General features: G+C 40.4%; 1 protein-coding gene across 7 annotated transcripts in view; it reads right to left on the bottom strand.

Annotated features, from left to right (window-relative positions):
* SUCO (SUN domain containing ossification factor) overlaps positions 1-20,880 on the bottom strand; it is a 238,504-nt gene that overhangs the window by 139,107 nt on the left and 78,517 nt on the right. For 4 of the 7 annotated variants that reach the window (XM_029618558.1, XM_029618553.1, XM_029618554.1 and 1 more), the window contains exons 5-7: positions 5,844-5,984; positions 5,402-5,552; positions 3,806-3,929 (exon numbers count right to left, since the gene is read on the bottom strand). In XM_029618558.1, the coding sequence (XP_029474418.1) occupies positions 3,806-3,929; positions 5,402-5,552; positions 5,844-5,984 (416 nt within the window). The remainder of the gene's footprint in view (positions 1-3,805; positions 3,930-5,401; positions 5,553-5,843; positions 5,985-20,880) is intronic. The other 3 variants (XM_029618555.1, XM_029618556.1, XM_029618557.1) reach the window with 3 other exon arrangements.

Here is a 20,880-nt window from a genome sequence, read left to right as displayed (position 1 = left end):
CATGGGCTTCTTGGCCTCGAGCTATTCTATACTGCTGGCAGTGGTAGAAAAACAGAAGCAACAAGGCAGTAAAAGGAGCACTAAGGCCAAAAAACAAACAGACTGGGATATGTCAGTGTGGTAGCTCAGACAAAGAAAACTGAGGGGCTCAACAAAGCAGTGTGCGTGCCTGGGACTACTGTGCATGCTTATTAAACTTTACTGAGCTCTGATAGCTAAGTTTGTGTTGGCACCATCTGATTATGTCACCCATGTGTTAGGAGTAGTTCATGCCTGCTTGTCAGCAGAGAAGTATTTGTATATGTAAACAAATATATATTACATTTAGATGTATATTTAGAAATTATAGATATATGGTGAGAACAAAGCATGAAGTTTAGTTTTGAAAGCTTGGCTCTACATATCACGAGGAATTTTGTCAAAACTGGTGAGAGAAAGGACATGATTATGGAGTTTATAATTCAATTACTGGAAGATATGTGATATTTGGTTGTTGGTTATTTGTCCAAACCTCCTGAAACTTATATAATCTGCAGTGTCAAGGCTGTACTGAACTATATTTGCATAAAAAAATCTAACTGCATATTTATTTATTTTTAAAGTTGTGACTTTATGAAAATAAAATCACTCATCTGAGCTAAACTGCAATACATATCTAGCATCCAAGTCCACAATCGAGGAAGCCTGGAGAAGTATGCTGATGGGCTGAAACTTGAGTTACCATATATGCTACTCAAACTATTACCACTTGCAATTTATCCCTATAGGGATAGCCATATTAGTCTGGTGTAGCTTTCAAATTTCCTTTCTGATCACGAGATTCTACATCCCTGTCAGCATGGCTTCCGTAAAGCCACTCAACTGAAATACTGCTTCTTTCGTCTTTTGATTCCCCTTCTACATGGTTTCCACCAAAAGACTTTATTCTTGTTTTTCTGGACATTTCCACAGCTTTTAAAACCCTGGACCATCAAATTCTTCTATCAAGCTTGCAATCTACAGGCATTGCTTCTAAAGTGGTTTTCAACTTATCAAATAGAACAAACCAATATTGGTACGCATTCTTCTGATCCCTATACTGTATCTTCGCGTGTCCCTCAAGGTTCTTCGTTGTCGCCAATACTTTAACATAGATCTAACTCCCTCCGTCACATTCTTTCTGCTCTGAATATTCAGTTCAAAATCTATGCTGACTACATTCAGTTCTTTGTTCTGTTTAGCTCTTCTTGGTCAAACACTCTCTCTACAATTGTACTATATTTAAACACTGTTGATGCTTGGTTATCTCAATCGCCTTAAGTTAAACCTCACAAAAACTGAAATTCTTCATTTAACATATCAAATCCTATAAATGGACCCGTGTCTCACCTTTTTAATGGCTTTTCTATTCTCATCTCAACTCATGCTCGCAGCTTAGGGATGGATTATAAACTCTGATCTGTCACTAACATCACATCTCCACAATAGTAAAGAACTCATTCTACAAATTATGGATGTTTAAAGCATCTTCGTCCCTTATTTTTCTATCGAGACTTTCATACTGTTCTTCAATCTTTAATTTTTTTCAGGACTTAACTACTATAATGCTCTCTTAGGTCTCTCCAATAGAACAATAAAACTTCTCCAATTAATCCAAAATTCAGCTGCTCGGATTTTAACTGGTACCCCGTTAAAAAGTCATATCCCCCACTCTGTTTTTACTACACTGGCTACCTATCAAATTCAGAATCTAATATAAACTGTCTATTATTCATTCACTCATACATAAATCCATCCTCAATCTGGCTGTGTTCCACCTTGAGAATTTATAAACCTGATAAACACCTGAGATCTTTAAATCAAAACCTACTTGACATTCCCTCAGTCAGCCTTGCTAGGTTAGATATAACAAGAAAAAGCTTTTTCAGAACTGGGACCATCAATCTGGAACTTGCCAAATTAACTCAGACAAATCTCAAATACCAAGGAATTTAAGAAAATTCTAAAAAAACTTACCTTTTTCAAATAAGCCTAAAGTACATATTGTAGAGTCAATAAGTAATGCTGTAAATGCATCTTTGGCTGAAAGCTTGCTCTCTGTATCTTTAAAGAGGGCAACTGTTAGCCCTGTTGTGAAAAAATCCAGCACACGATATTTATGATTTGGCAAATTACAGACCATTCTCAAATTTACCATAGTAATATGGACAGTGCCATGTGCCCCAACATTTGCTTTACAGAGACCTACTGGCACTGCCCATGCAAGGGACACCAAGGTTAACACCCTGCTGTGTGGTAAAAAGGCATTTGCCTGTGTCGTACCCAGCAGGGCTCCAATGAAGTCTAGCTGGGTCAACTAGTGCAGATGAGACTTCGGGTAGTTGACAAACCCTAATGATACCACCCTGATTGGGTGGTGCTTTTTCCAGCCAATCTTGAAGTAGGGGAAAACTTGCACCCCTACCACTGCCAGGCAATTGGTAAAGACCCATGGTGCGGAGGCCGGACCGAACGGCAACACCCGGCACTGAAGGGGCGTCCACCCACCACAAAGTGAAGATACTTTCTATGACCCTGAAAGATATTGATGTGGGTATAGGCATCTTTCAAACTGAGGGAGCAGAGCCAGTCCCCTGTGTGTAAGAGGGGAATCAGGATGCCCATCTTGGAACTTTTCCTTTAAAAATCTGTTCTAGGCTCTTAGGTCCAGAATGGGGTGGAGACCCCCGGTTTTCTTTTCAGTCAGAAATACCGGGAGTAAAAACCCCATCCCCATTGCTCTGGTAGGACAGGCTCGACCGCTCTGGCCATTACTAGGGTGGAGAGCTTGGTCAAGAGGATCTCCTGGTAAGCTGATGGCTCCCAAAAGGGATTTGGAGGAGAATCTGGCAGAAAAACCAACAGGTATCCCCATATGATGGACAGAACCCACTAACGCCATGGAATAAAGAAGCCAGTGAACAATCAATGGCCCACGGGCACCGAAAGACACAACTATCGGGAACAGACCAAAAAAAAGAACTTACTGAGAGGGACCCGGTGCAGGACCAGGCAAAAACTAGCCAAAAACAGTTTTCCAGATAACCAGAGCACAAGCTCCAAGACCGCAAGATGACAGCTCCACAGGGGGAAAAGACTGAAGAGGATGCATGGTATAGGGCATGATCAGTGGGCTAGTCAAAGGTCTAGAAACAGACAGACCTTTTCTGTGCTGGGCTCCATAGGAAAACTGGTTCTTACCTGCTAATTTTCATTCCTGTAGTACCACAGTTCAGTCCAGGACAGCTGGGTTTTGCCTCCCCTCCAGCAGATGGAGACAGAAAAACTTTGAGAGTGCTCCCTCTTAAGACTATGTGCTGCCTGCATCTCCTCAGTATAAAAGTATCAAAGCAGATAAAATTTGTAGAAAATCGAACAGTCCAAGAACAAATCAACAATGGACAAGAAGAATTAACGTGTGCAAACGTGTAAATTTGAAAAGAATAACCCTGAAAAGGGAAAAACCTAAACCCTTCAACAACCGGTAAAGTATCTACTTATCCAAAAACAGCAAGAAAGGATCAGAACGAGCGGACTTTCCAGTGCAATTATTCCAGATACTTCAGGAACGAAAATTAGCAGGTAAGAACCAATTTTCCTTTCCCTGTACGTACCCGGATCAGTCCAGGACAGCTGGGTCATACCAAAGCTTTCAAGTCTTCCTTTGATTCTTATATCAAAAGTTAAGCATGAGACCACTTATTAGATTGGGAGAGAGTATTACAGAGCATAGTCAGCATAACAGGAATGAAAGGACAATGTCTCAGCTGTCTGGTGTTTAACTTACTTTTTTCTTTTTCTACTTCCATAACCTGTTTCTTCCATTCATCAAAAGTTGGAATGTCTCCTGGATCCTTTGGACTCCCCATAGCTGTGGGGTCAATATCTCCCACTTTTCTGCGGTCCGATTTCTACAACAGTAAAAGAAGGGTTGATAAAATCAAAGTACAGCTATGCTTAAACAGCTTCAAAAGGCATTAAACCTGGATATGTCACAGCTGCCATACTGCAAGGGTAGACAGACTAAATGGTGAAATTTGCTTTTCAGTTTAAAGTGTGAAGGCTTGAATCAGGGAGCTTCAAATCCCAATTACATAGGAGCTTGCAGTTTCCTCTTTGTTTTGGCCTAGTACTTTTTCTTGCAGCTCAGTTGGAACCAGGGCAGGGATCCTGGTGTCACGAGCCTTCATTCACATCTACCCAGGGATTTTTCCTTTATTTTAACATATGTTGTCCTGCCTCTCTAGAGCTGGTGTTAGATTGGCCATTGCAGCAGCAGGCCTGCAACAGTGCTCCGTTTGGAACCATTATGGGCTATAAATCCAGCTAACAGGTGCACTCGTGATGACTGACTCCATCCCTTCTAAGTGCTGTGAACACTCCCTTTGCAGCATCCCCAGCCACCCCATCATGCGGAAGACTCTGCCCAGAAATTAAACTGGGGACTTCCAGCATGAAGTACATAGCACTGCAATTGAGCAACCCTGGGAACTTGCAGCCTTCAGTCTCCATTTGGGGTTGCAGCACAACTGGGGAAGGAACTGAAACAAAAACTTAGGAAAAAAGAAAAACAATAAAACAGCTGAATCACCTGACAATACCATAAACTAGCCTTCTACAAAAAATCAATTCTTGAAGCCAAAAAGATGTACTTTAGCACAAAGATAGAAAAATACATGAACAACCCTAGAACCCTTTCCAAAATAGTTGATAATCTTACCAAAGATACTACAAACTCCCCAGATAACTTACCCGAAAATAGAAGCAATCAAATAGCTAGATTTTTTAATGATAAAATTGAGAACCTGCAAACCAAAATACCAAAGACACCCAAACAAGAGATTAAAATGTGTAAGAGAGACGTGACACCATGGTCTGAATTCGATGAGATAATTAACAGTGAAGTCAAGAACATGATTAGACAACTTAACCCCACACCAAAGAGATACATTACCCATAGTTGAAATAAAAAAAGTTTCCTGAAATCACCAGTCCAACTTTTGCAACAATTATAAACTCCCCCCTAGAAGGTCACATGCCAGAAATACTGAAAGGAGCAATCAAACCAATACTAGAGAGAAAAACATGGACCCCCTAACACTAGCGAACTATAGACCAGTATCCAACCTACCGCTAATGGCTAAATTAATTGAAAAAACAGTGCAAAAACAACTGAGCACTTAGATAATAACAATATCCTTTACCCATCACAACACGGCAATAAAGGAGGCAAGAACAAACTGGCAAAAATGAATGCCTGAAAGGTAAAAGATTAAGAAATTACTGTAAAACCTATCTTTTTGCATTTGTCCAATGAGAACGCAGCACTTGGAACAGATGCATAATGGGACATTTCTCCCCATAGACGACTTGCAATACCTACCTCTCTTTTTAAGCTCTCTGAAGCATTCAGAGCAGATTCTGGTTTGATTGCTTCCTTTTCAGTTGCTGGCACCTCAGACTCGAACTCTGATCGGGTTATCTTCCCTTTACTGTGTGAAGAGGAGATGTTCTCTATAGGTTGATCCACAAGACTAAAAATTAAAAATCCAAACATTTGCTTTTTAAAATAAAAATATTCATACTAGTAGGCAGCAAAGCTTTTCTTAGCAATGTCTGCATCTGAAATGATATATGCATATACACATGTATATATGTATGCATATACACACACGCAAGCCTATAGGTATGCACAGAAACACAAATGGTGACAAAATAAGCAGAGCATGTAAGTGATCAGATGCTGCATGCCCAGCAGAACAAAAGAAGTGTTACCTTTGATGGGGACTGTTTGTAATTCAGGCTCAGCCTACTTCAATACTCACCCCTTTGGTGGTGTGACAAAGGAGGAAGGCTCACTCTGAGGGTCAGCCTCAATTGCCCCCCCAGTATCACAGTCAGGTTGTGACTGCTCAGCTTCACTAGAGCTGACTACAGAGATAGCGTCACTGGAATTCTCTATTGCACTGAAGGGAAACAAATAATAAATGTGCTTTTTTTACCCTTCTGTGTGCAAAAACTTAAAATCCCACCCAATTTTTAATCAGGACAAGAAAAAGCATTTCCAACACACAAATTCATGGCTAGGTGATAAACTCACAACACCGAGCTCTGAATCTAAACAGAGGAGCAGGAAGAGGAAAGCCAATATGCCTTTGCTGACAATGAGACAGCCTTATGATTCTCTAATTTAAAACAGTAGTTTAACCTGAATGTTAACACTGCCATCAATTGTATAGATGTAATAGTACAAATGCTATAGGCTTTTTCCAAAAATGGGTCCCAGCATCCCCAGTCAAGAATCACAGAGAAAAGCATTTCATTTTCCATTGATAAGCAGGACTGAATTAGACATAACATGTGGGTGACGTCATCTAGCGCAATATTTCCCAACTGGAAGCACACCTAGTAGTAAGGGTTTCAGGATTTCCACAATGAATATGCATTATGGATATCCTGAAAACTTGTCAAGTTAGGTGTGCTTCCAGGAGAGGGCTGGAACACACGATCTAGTGGTACCAAACAGACCTCTTTCTCATAGCTATGACAAAGGCAGCATTCAATGCAGTATTGATGACGCACCTGCATATATGTCACCTACAGTGGGGCCTTCGTTTTCATTGGGACCAGTTTACTCAGCCCCCCATGACCAAAATGGAGATTTCAACAGAAATTAAGCAGAAATTAAGTTGTTGGCTGGATCCCTTCATTCTTCAAAAAGGAGCACCTTTGTAACAAGTTCCTCACACAGTAATATTAGTAACTGATGCCTGCTCAAAGAGTTGAGGGGGTCCCACACAGGACCTTTTTGAACTCAAGGGACATGGTCATTTGTGGAGAAAATTTAAAATCAACTTCCTCAAATTGAGAGTAATAAGGTATACTGAAAATTTTCACATGCCTCCTTTAAGGGAAGAGCATCCTCATTCAAAAGAAAAAAAAAATTATGTTCTACATGAACAAACCAGAAGGCACAGTCTCTTGGACTGTCAAGAAGTGGTAAGAATATGGGAATGGGCATGCAGCCGTCAAGTTATACTGCAAGAGACTTCAGGGATCTGTACTTGGACCGATGCTTTTCAATATATTTATAAATCAACTGGAAAGGAATACGACGCGTGAGGTTATCAAATTTGCGGATAACACAAAATTAATCAGAGTTGTTAAATCACAAGCGGATTGTGATACATTACAGGAGGACCTTGCAAGACAGGAAGATTGGTCATCCAAATGGCAGATGAAATTTAATGTGGAAAAGTGCAAGGTGATGCACATAGGGAAAAATAACCCTTGCTGTAGCTTTACGATGTTAGGTTCCATATTAGGAGCTACCACCCAGGAAAAAGATTTGGGCATCATAGTGGATAATACTTTAAAATCGTCGGCTCAGTGTGCTGCAGCAGTCAAAAAAGCAAATAGAATGTTAGGAATTATTAGGAAGGGAATGGTGAATAAAATGGAAAATGTCATAATGCCTCTATATCGCTCCATGGTGAGACCGCACCTTGAATACTGTGTACAATTCTGGTCGACGCATCTCAAAAAAGATATAGTTGTGATGGAGAAAGTACAGAGAAGGGCAACCAAAATGATAAAGGGGATGGAACAGCTCCCCTATGAGGAAAGGCTGTTCAGCTTGGAGAAGAGATGGCTGAGGGGGGATATGATAGAAGTCTTTAAGATCATGAGAGGTCTTGAATGAGTAGATGTGAATCAGTTATTTACACTTTCGAATAATAGAAGGACTAGGAGGCATTCCATGAAATTAGCAAGTAGCACATTTAAGACTAATTGTAGAAAATTCTTTCACTCAACGCACAATTAAGCTCTGGAATTTGTTGCCAGAGGATGTGGTTAGTGCAGTTAGTGTAGCTGGGTTCAAAAAAGGTTTGGATAAGTTCTTGGAGGAGAAGTCCATTAACTGCTATTAATAAATCTTATTTAGGGAATAGCCACTGCTATTCATTGCATCAGTAGCATGGGATCTTCTTAGTGTTTGGGTAATTGCCAGGTTCTTGTGGCCTGGTTTGGCCTCTGTTGGAAACAGGATGCTGGGCTTGATGGACCCTTGGTCTGACCCAGCTTGGCAATTTCTTATGTTCTCTTTCTGGAATCTCCCACATGCTGGCATATCAACTGAGCAAAATATTTTGTCTACACAAACAGCCCCTTCAGCAATAAACAGCCAACATACTGTTCAATCTCTGGGATTCCCAGCAGTTGACCTATTTGCATTAAAACAAACCAGAAAACTAGCAAACTCAGAATTGCTCCGGATGCTTTTCTACTTGACTGCGATGCACACATGTACATTTTTCCCACTGATTCCACCAACAGAATGGTGCAAAACGTACTGAAGGACCATCTAATCCTCATAGCTCCAGAATGGCTCACACAAGTCTGGTTCACATATCTAAGTACCTCTCAGATTAGATCCATACTTATTAACTTAAGCAGCAGGTCATCTATTTCATCCAAACCTTCCCCTTCTCAACTTGACAGCTTGGATGTTGAATGCTCAATGATAAAAGACTTCTTACCTAAAGCAGTGGAGGACATTAGCCTTCACCAGAAAACCTTCAACTAAAAGAGTTTACAATTTCAGATGGAAAAGGGTTTTCCTCATGGTAGATACAATTTGAATCCATTCGCATATAAATTAAAGAATTACTGAATTATCTGCTCTCACTTTCTGAATTAGGCCTTGCTACCTCATCAGTAAGAGTATTTCTCGGTTCCTTTGCCTTACCCTCAGTTTGAACATCTAGTGTTCAAATTCATGAAAGGCTTATGGCATATTAGGTTACCAGTTCCATGGATCCTGCACAACTGATGAAGCTGCCCTTTGAACCGTATGGCCTCACTCATATCTAACGTGGAAAGTAAATATTCCTGTCACCGTAACCTCAGAAGAGTTAGCAAACTTCAGGTTTTTTTTGCTCGTTTTCCTTCTTATATAGGATTCTTTCACAATATGGTGGTGTTCCATACCCAACCATAGTTTCTACCAAAGATTGTGTCAGTTTTCCATATTAATCAAGCTATCATGCTGCCTATATTTTTCCTGTAACCTCATATACATAAAAGTTGAGAAAGCCCTTTGTACCTTAAACTGAAAATGGGCTTCGACTTACAAGAGAAAAACTCTGCCTCAGTCTTCTCAACTGTTTTACAGTCCCAATACATTGGGCAAAGCAGTGGCCGAATGTACTTTCTCCAATGGAAAGTAGCAGACTGCATTACAAACTGCTACTACAGACTAGCAGGCCTACAAATTCCAGACACCAAAGTTCATCAAGTTAGAGCCATGGCTGCATCAGTGGCTCACCTGTGAGCTCTGATTCTCCAGGACATCAGTATGCACCTTTACATCCCATTACTGTCTGGACAATCTCTCAACAAGCGACAGCCAATTTTGCTTAGTCTGTTCACCTAGTAGTCAACTCTCCACAGTGGGGGTCCAGGTTGCTTATTCAGTAAAGGCTCTGCTGCAATCCTCAGCTTGGGACTCCAAGTTTGCTTACCGTAAAATGTTTTCTGTAAATAGCAGGATGAATTAATCATATTAAATACCTGCCCGCATCCCAGGAGAGTCCACTACCTAGCTAGACAGCTCTAAAATCAACTGAAGGGGCTCACAAGGAAACACCTAAGCAGGAATCCCACACATGCTCAGTAGAGCAAAAAAAGTTCTAGCTATGAGAGAGACAGGTCCAGATGATGCTGCTAGATGACATCACCCACGTTATGGCTAATTCATCCTGTTTATGCTAAGCAAACTTAGCATCTCTCACTAAATCTTGTTCTACTTTTAGAATGTAAGCAACATAATATTGTGCTTACAAGATCCTTTATTTCAGTTTCAAAGTGCTTCTCTACCAAGTGGTATTATGAAAACCTGACCGTGCAATTGTGGCTAACTGGAGAGAAAAACTGAATCAAGAGAACTTGAGTACAAAACTTTAGTTAACAGAGCTTACAGATATTGCTAAACTAAAAAACAATGGGAATAGACCACGGTCTACAAGCACTGCACCTGAATATATTTTACCAGAAAAGATGTATTCCAACAGGATGTCCAAAATGTCAAGACTACATTAAAATAGCCAATGATCAATCTGTCTATACTTTTCACAAGACCATCGTTTCCAATTTTAATATAAAAATATGAACTGGGCAAGATCTGGCAAATCACAAAACTCAGAATGCTTACACCTCCAAAAGAGACATGAAGTAGGAAAACATGTAGGATTACAACTACTGTATATAGATTCAGTAATTACACATTAATCAAAGCAACAAGGTTTCCTTTACAATAAGAACAATGTCCAACAGCATAAGAGGTGTCTTTTCATAAGCGTTTTCCCATAGTCTTGAGAAACCAATTCCAACCCTCAAGATATCCGTGATGAATATTCTGCATATATTTCATTTTAAGAACTCAATTTGCATGTTTTGGTTATCTGAAAGAACTGACCTATTTGCAATCCTCAAGCACTGAATTGGTGACTCCTGACAAAGGTACAGAAAGCTTTTTCAAGTATATAATCCATTGACTGTATGAAGATGTGTCAAGATTCTTACCAATTTTGCTTACACAAATCAGTTAAACCGTTAACTACTTTAGGTATTTATTAGTTGTAAGTGGCTTTTCACAGTTCTGCTTTCAATACAATTAATAAACGAAGAGGATTTTAAACCTTTATGTTGGTTTTAGTTCCACTTAGAAAATGTGCATAACATACTTTAGCAGGGCTGGATGGCTTCCAGGAAGTTCTCTGCATTTGGTGATCTTACACTACCAGCAGGGATTCCCATCACTCATAGGTATTATATCTTTTAGCCTGCTATACTGTAAAAAGTACATTTATGACAAACAAAAACTGCCAACATGATCATATGATTTGGGACAAGGTATCATTACTCCTACATTTTGAGCCCTGTCATCTCACTTTCATAAAAATGTTTTTCACTCAGGCCTTCCTTGCACAATCCGTCAGTCTTTTGATCCAGCTACCTAACTTTGAATAAGAACTATAAGTTATACACGACTGGATTCTTAATGCTATGCCAATGGGCACAGAATCAAAACAATTCTAACTGTATGGCTGATTCAAATGGAATTAAAAATGCTACTCTCACACTCCACTGGTTTGTGGCAAGTTACATAACATCCACAAATTAAAATTGAGGACATTCTTGGTAAGCGCTAGAATATCAAATGCCTATCAATAAATCAAATATAAAACTGGCACTTGGCAAAATAAACATTAAATTCATCACTTCTGAATACCCTAGAGCCATAAACTAAAATTCAACTAAAAATTTATAATGCCTGGAAATTTCGACCCAGTTAGAGTTGTTCTCAGCTGCCTCTGCCTAGCTCCAGCTGACTTGACTCTTCTTCAAAGATTAGACAGGTCATAACCTCAGCTGGCCAAAAGATCTCTTAAATAGCCAAGATTTCACTATTCTTTCAAAAAGCTAAATATGACCTGACAACTTAGCCAGAGTATGGAGTGTCAAATGGCTCTATAAATAAAGACAACCAGAAATGTGAAGCATTTTAAAATTCAGAATTAGTTTGAACACTGAGAAAGCTAATTTTCAGACGAACAAATGAGATCCCATTTGCTAATCCCTAATTCAGTTGCTCAGTTTAGAATATATTGCGTTTTTTACAATCTTTTCTGATGTGTAATTCTCTCTCTATGTATATAGAAGGCTAATGTAGGCCAATCAACTCAGGACAGTGGTCTGCATCACTGTGGCCATAGCTTTACTTCGCCACACTTTGTAGAGATGCCAATAGTTCTTAACCAAATGCTGTTATTTGTGCCAATATATCACAATGATCATCTATAACAACTTTCAATATCCTCACTTGGGGACTGTAATATGGGAATGCTTCCCAAATATTATAAGGTAGCATTGTTACATGGTGTCTTCTGCTCTCATAGGGCCTTGGTTTATTTGAATTTAAATAAAACTTGTTTCTCCCCATCCCAAGGCAGTTACTGAGCCCTACAAGTGCTTTGGCACGATCTTTCCCAAAGGTGCATGGAGCTGAAGGTAGGTCGCCTGTGTGAAAGAAAAAATAATATTGTATTTCTTGACTATATCTGCTAAGGAGTAAACAGTGTTAGTTACAGCTTTTGACACGGGATGGACCATGAAATTCTAGTCCACAGGTTAGCAAAGTAACAGATGTGGCTTTGAAATTTTTTTTTTCATTTTTAGGTCATTTTGAAAGGGTTATGTTGAGCCATAACTTATTTCCTTGTCTATTAAAGTGTGAGGCGCTGCTTTATTCTTGCCATGATACAAAGCTGACCTAAGACCATCTACCAGTACCCTCTCTATGCTACAGCCCTAGCAAAACCCTGCTCGACAAGGGTCAAAACCATCAGCTAGATATAGTGTCAGATACTGTGTGTTCAATAAGTCTCCAGCTGCAAACACAAGTGGGACACCAATGAAATCCTTGCTACACTATTATATATTTCTGCGTAAGAGCACAGCTGTCAATTATTATGAATCTATACAGTGAAGACAGATACAGAGTACACAATGAAGTAAAGTAATGCAAATGTCTCATAAGAGGTATTGAGACTAGGACAAAGTTTAGATGGCTCCTCTGCATGGAAAATTATATTCAGTTACATATCATCATAGATCCAATGAAGAGGCAGCCTCTAATGTCTCATAAGAGGTATTGAGACTAGGAGAAAGTTTAGATGATATTCAGTTACATATCATCATAGATCCAATGAAGAGACAGCCTCTAATGTCTCATAAGAGGTATTGAGACTAGGACAAAGTTTAGATGGCTCCTCTGCATGGAAAATTATATTCAGTTACATATCATCATAGATCCAATGAAGAGACAGCCTCTAATGTCTCATAAGAGGTATTGAGACTAGGAGAAAGTTTAGATGGCTCCTCTGCATGGAAAATTATATTCAGCTACATATCATCATAGATCCAATGAAGAGGCAGCCTCTAATGTCTCATAAGAGGTATTGAGACTAGGACAAAGTTTAGATGATATTCAGTTACATATCATCATAGATCCAATGAAGAGACAGCCTCTTATTGCCTGTTGGCTATTTAAGTGTTACACTGAAAAGATTATGTGTTAGCAAACATATAGACAAATGAATACCACACAGAACAGTTTCCTCAAAAAATATTCACAGGTTATTTACCTGAATGCAAGTAGCCATATGAAGACTCATTTCAGGTACAGGAGTGCATTTTGGAGCAGTCTAACGTGGTAAGTGCTGTGCACGGTTAGGAGTTACCACAGCTTTCAACTGCTTCCCTTTTTATTGCTCCCATTTTTTTTTTTGATATAAGGCCTTCAACAATCGGGTGAATCTCTCAAGGTCAGGTAAAGCAGACTTATTCACAAGACATTTCCTATTTAGTTTATTAGTTGCCTTGTTTCTATGCACTGCTTGCAGGACAAATGTAAAATGATGTCCTGCCTCAGTTACATTCAGCTGCCACGATTGCTTTGACTGGTTAACTGGCTGCTTACAGCCATTTTGTGATGTCAGCAGCCATTGTGACAGCAACTGTTGATGGCACAAATTACTTATAGATTTTTCTAACTAATGAACATGGACACCAGTGATCTGTTAAGTGCTTCAAAGATATGAATTGCAAAGAACACACACTAAGTTACTGCACCATAAAAGACAGCAAAATAAAATGTATTTCTTTGCATGCTATTTTGTTCTTACTGGGACCAAATTAAGAATGAAGCTTCTCCAGCTCAAGAATAGAGATGACTGAGAAAACTGATCCTTATCTATCTCATGGTGCCTGGAAGACTTCAGAAAGACAGAACCTATCCATTATCACTATTTTATCTGGCTCGTGTTCTACAGTAGTACCATGCCAATCCAACACAATGTACAACCCTATAGTGCACATTGCTGAATTATGTGGCCCAGAAGTCCCTGTGCCCTGATAGGGTGCAGCAGCTTCTGACTGCATCTGTTCATATTCTGCTGTGCTGTTCCAGTTTCAGAGACATGACAGACCTGTAGGGTACTAGTTATACTGTAAACATCAGTCTGTTTAGTAACAAAACATGAGGCTTACTATTTCTAAATACTTTAGAAGAACAAGGTGAAAAATACAATCTAGAGTAAGGCCAGCCATGTATGGAAATGAGTAAAGAAAAACTAGTTAATATGCCTAAGAAAATGAGCAGTCTTTTTGCTTTAATATCTCACGAGAGGAAGGGATAGTTTCTGAAACCATTTTGGCTGTCTTTTAAAACCTGGCTTCTACACAGTAAAATGCAGTGGAATAAGATTAAATATACAACTATCACTATTTTTTTCCATTCAACACCAAAATATATAAAAATAAGAGTCCTACAGGAAAAAGCTAATTTACTCCAAAATAAAATTTACCCAAAAGAATTCCTTATACCAAAAACCTAACAAAAGTAGTCAGATTTTGAAAAATATCCACAAACAAAAATGCAGAAAGTGAAAAGAAAGTATGTTCATGTCAGCCATTAAAACACCCTTATACCGCAATCATGTGGCACTAATGAAGGTAATCATTATGTATCATTAAAAAAAACTTCTCAATACTAAGGGACCTTCATTTTCAGTTGTTATTTTACTTTGTCTGGGAATTTCAGTGTTATAACAAAAAAAAAAAAGTGGAAAAAATGACAACACACGAGCAAAATCAGTGGAAGTGTCACATTCCCAGGCAAAATAAAATAAAAACTAAGAATGAATGTCCCTATCACTATCTTACAAAAAACAGATAAATAGAAAAATTGCTTGAAATAGAGTCAAATGTACTTAGCTGAAATGAAATTGAAAAAAAACTGACACCAATAAAGAAGAACAAGTTAGCTGTGAATCTCAGAATTTGGGTGGCTGTGAGGACCCAGAGGGTTCTCGCCTTTCCCCACTATTTTTTGATATCTTCTTGCATGCTCTGGTACCATTAATGCATGCTTTGGGGCTTCGAGGGTATTCATGTGGATGATATTCAGATCATTATATCCTTGAGAAAACATCTTATAGCATGCCTGTCTGTGGATGTGAGCAGAAAGCGGATGGTGACTGCAGATTAGTTAGTAGAGAGTAAACTAGATTTTGAGGTTAGGGAAGTCAGGGCCAGACAACATTTCTATCTTAAACTAGAGGCTGAGATTATAACATCTACAGATATGGAGCAAGATGTAGGGGTCTTCTTTGATACTAAAATTCAATCTGAAATACAGGTATCTAGGGTGATCTGATCTGTTTGACTAGCAGGATGAATTAGCCATGCTGTCTGGGAGCACCCCCTGGCGGGCTCCTGCACGGCACCTTCCCGCGCGCCTGCCTGATCACCTTAGTTTGTGAGAAAGCACAGAGCAGCGGTAGTCACCAGTAGGTAGAGCAGGCAGAAGACAACTGTCCAGGGAGGAGGCTAATTCATCCAATGGAAAACACCATTCATGGTAAGCAAGCTTGTTCCCCCCCCCCCCCCCCCCCCAGATAAGAAGGCTGAATTAGCCATGCTGCCTGGGAGACCCCAGCTAGGGAACGAAGCACAGCTGTGTATGCAAGCAGGTAGATTGTGGATGCTGGTTAGGGAGGAGGATTCGCTGTGCAGCAGTGCCCCCGAGGTGGTGGACAATTCAAGAGTTGGTAGCATAACAATCTCTCCTGCCCCACAGAGGAGTCTGTACTGGCATGCTGATGGAGGCAGTAATGAGACGTGAATGTATGCAATGAAGACCATGTAGCTGTTTTGCAGACATCCTGAATAGGCATGTTATAGATGTGTAATTGACGCAGTGACTGCCCTCAGCTGATGTGCCTTGGCTTTAGAGGGCAGTTTTTCACACTTAGACAAATAGCAGAACTGGATGCACTGGGTTAACCAACTCGCTAAGCTATATTTGGTCACTGGAAGTCCCATGGCATTCGGGTTGTAGGAAAGAGTTGAGAATGTCTGTTGGGTGTACTAGTCCTCTGCTTGTAGTAGGCCAAATGCTCTTTTGCAGTCTAAGATGTGCAGCAGGGCCTCTCGGCTGGGGACATGCAGATGTGGGAAAAAAAGGTGGCAACATTATAAATGTGGTTGAGATGGAATGCTAAAACCACCTTAGAGAGGAAGGTTGGGTGTGTCCAAAGAGTGACCTTGTCATGGTAGAATTGAAAACAGGGTGCGTGATGGACCAGCACTTGAAGCTCACTAATCCTCTGCGCTGAATTTATAGCTACTAGAAAAAAGGACCTTCCTCGTGAGAAACTTCAATGAGGACGACTGCATTATCTCAAATGGAGGATGCATCAGTGTAGGATTATGTTTAGGTCCCATGGGATTGCCAGGCATGTAACTGGAGGACATAGTTGTAAAGCTCCTAATTCTTAGTGGAATGCAGGATTTGGTGAGAGAGGTAATGGTGGTGGGGCCACTTGGCAACAGTGATCATAACCTGATCAAATTTAAACTAATAACTGGAAGGGGGACAAGAAGTAAATCTGCAGCTCTAACACTAAACTTTCAAAAGGAAAACTTTGATAAAATGAGGAAAATAGTTAGAAAAAACTGAAAGGTGCAGCTGCAAAGGTTAAAAGTGTTCAACAGGCTTGTACATTGTTTAAAAATCCAATCCTAGAGGCGGAGTCCAGATGTATTCCATGCATTAAGGTGGAAGAAAGGCAAAACGATTACCGTCATGGTTAAAAGGTGAAGTGAAAGAGGCTATTTTAGCCAAAAAAACATCCTTCAAAAATTGGAAGAAGGATCCAACTGAAGAAAATAGGATAAAACATAAGCATTGTCAAGCTAAGTGTAAAACATTGATAAGACAGGCGAAGAGAGAATTTGAAATGAAGTTGGCCATAGAGGCAAAAACTCATAATAAAAAAGTTTTTAAATATATCCGAAGCAAGAAACCTATGAGGGAGTCGGCTGGACCATTAGATGACTGAGGGGTTAAAGGGGCTCTTAGGGAAGATAAGGCCATTGCAGAAAGACTAAATGAATTCTTTGCTTCTGTGTTTACTAATGAGGATGTTGGGGAGTTACCAGTTCCTGAGATGGTTTTCAGGGGTGATGAGTCAGACTAACTGAATGAAATCACTGTGAACCTGGAAGATGTAGTAGGCCAGATTGACAAACTAAAGAGTAGCAAATCACCTGGACCGGATGGTATGCATCCTAGGGTACTGAAAGAACTCAAAAATGAAATTTCTGATCTATTAGTTAAAATTTGTAACTTATCAAAATCATCCATTGTACCTGAAGACTGGAGGGTGGCCAATGTAACCCCAATATTTAAAAAAGGCTATAGGGGAGATCCAAGTAACTATAGACCAGTGAGCCTCACTTCGGTGCCGGGAAAAATAGTGGAAACTATTCTCAAGATCAAAATCGTAGAGCATATAGAAAGACATGGTTTAATGGAACACAGTCAACATGGATTTACCCCAGGGAAGTCTTGCCTAACAAATCTGCTTCATTTTTTTGAAGGGGTTAATAAGCACGTGGATAAAGGCGAACCGGTAGATGTAGTGTATTTGGATTTTCAGAAGGCGTTTGACAAAGTCCCTCATGAAAGGCTTCTAAGAAAACTAAAAAAAAAAAGTCATGGGATAGGAGGTGATATCCTTTCATGGATTACAAACTGGTTAAAAGACAGGAAACAGAGTAGGATTAAATGGTCAATTTTCTCAGTGGAAAAGGGTAAACAGTGGAGTGCCTCAGGGATCTGTACTTGGACCGGTGCTTTTCAATATATATAGCAAAATTGCTTACCTTGTAATAAGTGTTATCCCAGGACAGCAGGATGTAGTCCTCACATATGGGTGACGTCAGCAACAGAGCCCTAGTGCAGGAAAACTCCTGATAAAGTTTCTAGAAACTTTTGACTGGCAGCCTGAGGCTACTGGGCATGCCCAGCATGCCATGATATTCTCTGCCACAGGGGTCTCACTTCAGTCTCGTATGTAGCAATAAGCATTAGGAAATAAAATTAGAAAAAATAGGAAGGCCCAACTCCGCAGAGTGGCGGGTGGGTTCCGTGAGGACTACATCCTGCTGTCCTGGGATAACACCTATTGCAAGGTAAGCAATTTTGCTTTATCCCAGGACAAGCAGGATGCTAGTCCTCACATATGAGTGATTAGCAAGTTAGAGGCTGAGTCATTTAATATGAAGGCAACAGTGATGTGTTGTTGTGGAAATGAGCCAGCCGAAGAGAGCAGTAAATTGGTTGTAGAAGGAGTTGGGATTATACTGGAAACAAGTTCTTTAAGACAAATTGTCCGTAGGCCGAATCTTGTTTTCCTTGTTTGTCCAAACAGTAATGAGCTGCAAAAGTGTGAAGAGAAGTCCATGTTGCTGCTTTACATATGTCAAGTATTGGCACTGAACGGAAGTGTGCTACTGAGGTTGACATTGCTCTTACGGAGTGTGCCTTCACTCGTCCTTGGAGAGGAAGGCCTGCTTTTTCATAGCAAAACTGTATGCAATCTGCTAACCAATTGGATAGAGTATGTTTACCCACTGCTTTACCTGGTTTGTTTGGATCGTAAGATACAAAGAGCTGATTGGATTTCCTGTTAACTGCAGTACAGTTTAAATAAAAGGTAGAGCACGTTTACAGTCCAAAGTATGCAAGGCTGCTTCTCCTTGGTGAGAGTGAGGTCTTGGAAAGAATGTGGGTAAAACATGGATTGGTTCAAGTGGAATTCCGTAACCACTTTGGGAAGAAATTTTGGATGTGTAAGGAGGACCACCCTGTCAAGGAAAAACCTTGTGTAGGGTGCGTACGTAACCAAAGCCTGTAATTCACTAACTCTTCTAGCCGATGTAATGGCTATGAGGAAGATAGTCTTCCATGTGAGAAATTTAATGTCACAGGAGTTAATACCAGATTCAAGTCCCATTCTGTGACTGGAGGTTCAATTGGTGGTTTGAGTTGAGTTAAACCTCTCATAAATCTGCTGACGAGAGGTTGTGTGGAAATTGGTGCATCTCCTACCCTGTTATGGTAAGCTGAGATTGCACTTAAATGAACTCTTACCGATGAAGTCTGAAGACCTGAGTCTGAAAGATGGTATAAGTAGTCCAGTAGCGAGGTAATGGTGCAAGTGAAGGGATCAATGTTTTGCTTGCACCAGCAGGTGAATCTTTTCCATTTGGAAGCGTAATTCTTTCTTGTGGAAGGTTTACGTGAAGCTATAAGCACTCGTGAAATATGAGTTGAAAGATTGAGTGGTTGTAATATCAAACTTTCAACATCCATGCTGTCAGGGATAGGGACTGAAGGTTGGGATGTCGCAACCGGCCCTGATCCTGAGTTATGAGAGTGGGAGCTATGCCCAGTCGAATTGGATCCTTGACTGAGAGGTCCAACAATGTGGGGAACCATACTTGAAGAGGCCAATATGGGGCTATGAGTATCATGGACCCCTTGTCCTGTTGTAGTTTCACTAGAGTTTTGGTTATGAGTGGTATTGGAGGATACGTGTAGAATAGGCCCGAGTTCCAAGGGCAAGCAAAGGCGTCCTTGGCTGGCTGGTTCTTCTGTTTGTGTAGAGAACAGAAGTTGTCCACTTTGTGATTCAGATGTGACGCAAAGAGGTCTATTGTTGGTTGACCCCAACGTTGGAATATCCTGGTCGCTACTGCAGGAGATCCAGGGACAATTCGTGTGGTTGGAATTGACGACTGAGTCGATCCGCTACGACATTGTGTATACCTGCCATATAAGTGGCTCGTAGGAACATGGAGTGATTCAGGGCCCAGCCCCAAATTTGTGCAGCTTCTTGACACAGGAGATATGAGCCCGTACCTCCCTGTTTGTTGATGTATCATATGGCTACTGTATTGTCTGTTTGAATCAGAATAGTCTTGTGTGAAAGGCAATCCTTGAACGCATGCAGTGCATAACGTACAGCTCGAAGTTCCAGAAAATTGATTTGGTATGTTGCTTCGAGTTTTGTCCAAGTTCCTTGAGTTTGGAGATTGTCTATGTGAGCTCCCTAATCCAAGGTGGATGCATCTGTAGTTAAAGTAATTTGTGGAACTGGTTGTTGGAAGGGTAAGCCCTTGCGCAAGTTGTCTGTGTTGATCCACCAAAGGAGCGAAGAGTGTAGTTGGTGGGTTACTTGAATTGGAGAGTGTAGTGGTTGAATGGCTTGGATCCATTGTGACCGTAATGTCCATTGGGTTACTCTCATGGCTAGTCTTGCCATAGGAGTGACATGAACTGTGGAGGCCATGTGGCCTAGTAAAATTAGAATACGATGAGCTGTCGTCTGCGTGTTTGAGAGAATCGAGTTTGCTAGGGAGGCTAATGTTTCTGCTCGATCTTCGGGTAGAAAAGCCTTTGCAAGGACGGTGTTCAGCTCTGCTCCTATGAATTGGAGCAAGTGAGATGGTGTGAGGTGGGACTTTTGATAATTGATGAGAAATCCCATGGCGTGAAGTAGAGCAATGGTTTGATTGAGAGAATTGATTGCTCTGTGTTGAGACTGACTCCTGATGAGCCAATCGTCTAGGTATGGGAAGACATGAACACCTTTGTTTGTGTAAGTGTGCTGCTATTACTGCCAGACATTTTGTGAATACTCTGGGAGCAGAGGCGAGTCCGAAGGGCAGTACTCTGTATTGGAAATGGTGATGACCTACCATAAAACGCAGATATTTGCGGTGAGGAGGAAATATTGGATGTGAGCATATGCATCTTGAAGGTCCAGAGAACAAAGCCAATCTTATTTTTGGAGGAGTGGAAGCATGGTACCTAGCGAGACCATTCTGAACTTTTCCTTTTTTAGAAATTTGTTTAGACTTCTGAGGTCTAGGATGGGCCGTAGGCCT

The sequence above is a fragment of the Rhinatrema bivittatum genome, chromosome 10 (genome assembly GCF_901001135.1).
Source record: "Rhinatrema bivittatum chromosome 10, aRhiBiv1.1, whole genome shotgun sequence".
Classification (NCBI taxonomy): domain Eukaryota; kingdom Metazoa; phylum Chordata; class Amphibia; order Gymnophiona; family Rhinatrematidae; genus Rhinatrema; species Rhinatrema bivittatum.
Note: the sequence above shows the minus strand (reverse complement) of the source record. Positions and strands in the feature narration are given on the sequence as shown.